General features: G+C 38.9%; 1 protein-coding gene across 1 annotated transcript; it reads right to left on the minus strand.

Annotated features, from left to right (window-relative positions):
- Positions 1-1440: 1440 nt before the first annotated feature.
- Positions 1441-2352, minus strand: LOC137626738 (zinc finger BED domain-containing protein 5-like). The gene has a single exon (XM_068357745.1). It carries the CDS (start codon positions 2350-2352, stop codon positions 1441-1443), a length of 912 nt encoding a protein of 303 aa, XP_068213846.1.
- Between the last annotated feature and the right edge of the window lie 148 nt (positions 2353-2500).

Consider the following 2500-nt stretch of genomic DNA (forward strand, 5'->3'; position numbering starts at 1 on the left):
AAGACTTAAGTCCAAAAATTAAAATCACAAGACAAAAGGTTTAAAAGGGAAGTCCTAAGATAAAAGTCCCAAAAAGAAAGTCCTAAGATAAAAGACTCAAAAAGAAAAGCCCAAGACGAAAGTCCTAAAAAGCAAGTCCAAAAAGTCCCACTTCTTCCTTGATAATGAAAAATCCTTCAGTGAATTTTAAAATAGGAAAGATTTCAAAAAATTCCAAAACTAGAAATAGCTTCTTCTTTGGCTCTCTACAGAAGATCTCACTCTTGATGCAAAAAGTGTCTAAAGAAATGGTTTTGTCGAAGATAGACTGAGAAAAAAAAAGGCCTATTGCTCGGAGGGGAACAAAATGCATCATGTAATTTGCATGGAAAATGAAAAGAGAGAGAGAGAGAGAGAGAGAGAGAGAGAGAGAGAGAGAGAGAGAGAGAGAGAGAGAGAGAGAGCACATAATGTAAGACCCTAGATATTCATCTTACGATTTTGCTGTTGAAGGCAAAGAGTGAAAATATTAAGGGGATACTGAGAGAGAGAGAGAGAGAGAGAGAGAGAGAGAGAGAGAGAGAGAGAGAAAGCCCACATATTTGTGTATTCAATACCTGAAATTATAATGTAAACGTTGGGACGTGCATTAAATCAACCCCCCCAATCTCTCTCTCTCTCTCTCTCTCTCTCTCTCTCTCTCTCTCTCTCTCTCTCCTCTCTCTCTCTCTCTCCTATTTTCGAATTTTACTGTTTCATGTTGGTATTTTCTCTTATTAACTCTCTCTTTCGCTTCATCTTTCTCGTTGAAACTTAACTTATAAACCACTACATAGAAACAGATATTCCTTTCATGGATTTTAAATGTCTTGATAACCCCACGTTCATAAAGCACCCTATGTTGGTTAGAGTATCTCTCCGGGTACCCAATTGAGGACTGTAACTACCGTCTTTCCAAGGTTCTCAGAGAATTAGGTTATAAAACAATAAATTGGGATTATCGGGTTCTTTAAAGAAAATATTTTCTAAAAGATATTGAGTTTATTTCAATATTACTATGTTTTCTGCTCAAATATATAAATTGATAAACAAAATTATGCAGAATATTTACTCTCTCTCTCTCTCTCTCTCTCTCTCTCTCTCTCTCTCTCTCTCTCTCTCTCTCTCTCTCTCTTGGTATTGTTTTCAGATTCGCTTACCTCAAAGAGTTTATCTAAACCAGGGGTTCTCAACCTTTTTCCCGTCAAGTACCCCCTGAGATATAAGACCATTAACCAGTACCCCCCGGTAATCTGACATCGAACAAAATGGTAATTTAGTAACTAACTCAATGTACAATGGTACAACATAGGATATTATGAAATTATTCAAATTTTTATTACTTTATTGAGATGAAACATGAATATTCCAAGTATTTTACAGTGATACTACACATGCAGAAATGAAACAATATTTCCTTTATCAACCATTACTGAACTTCAGTGTGAAGGCTGTGCCCTGTCTGTTAGAAACAAGTTTCTCAATTCGAGGAGCAGTATTAGACAGGCACAATCGTAGGTCATGTTCCACATTAAGCCGTGATCGATGTTTGGTTTTCATGTTCAACAGCGTTGAAAATCCTTGCTCACACAGATAAGTACTAGGGAACATCAACAAAGAGTTCAGAACTACTTTAGATACAACAGGGTAAATCTCACTCATTTTAGCCCAGAACTTGGTTAGGGAAAGTGTTTCAAATGCATCTTTTGCAACAGAGTCGTTCACCAACTCTAAGAACTCCTCTTGCATGTTATCTGGGAGAAGGTGCACATTCACAATGAAAGGGTTTCTAATCAATTTTGATTCCAATTCACTCAATTCGGGGAAGTAAGACTGCAGCTCCATCCGCAGAGAAGCTAGATGTGATTGCACAAGTTGCATCACATCTTGTTTTCCAGTGTTTTGACTTTTATCAAGTGCCTCACCAAGGTGTTCAAACATGCTAAGATTTCCATCTTTGACCTTCCCTTCCCAAAGCTCCAGCTTCATGGTCAGTGACCTAAGTTTGTCCATGAAATCACTCACTGTGGCAAAACGGCCTTGGAGGGATAAGTTAAATGAGTTGAGGCGTAAGAATATGTCACTCAGGTAGGCCAGCTTCTGAAGCCACTGGCTGTCTGACAATTTCTTGGTGAACTCAAGTGACTTTGCCTTGTTGTCACATTTGAAGAATTCAGTGAGCTCCTCCTTTAGTGATTCTACTCTTGATACCACATTCCCCCTCGACAGCCAGCGAACCTCAGTGTGAAGGAGCAACACTTCTTCATCACTTCCAAACTCTTGGCACAGAAGGGAAAACAGTCTTGTATTTAGGGGCGCTTGACTTGATGGCATTTACCATGTGCACAACATCATCCAGGACTAATTTTAAATCAGGTGGGAGAGTTTTGGATGCCAGGGCATATCTATGAAGCATGCAATGAAGATGCTTGGTTTCAGGATTCACCTGATTCACTCTTCCTCGAAATCCTGATCGACGACC

This window comes from Palaemon carinicauda, chromosome 34, assembly GCF_036898095.1.
Source record: "Palaemon carinicauda isolate YSFRI2023 chromosome 34, ASM3689809v2, whole genome shotgun sequence".
NCBI lineage: Eukaryota > Metazoa > Arthropoda > Malacostraca > Decapoda > Palaemonidae > Palaemon > Palaemon carinicauda.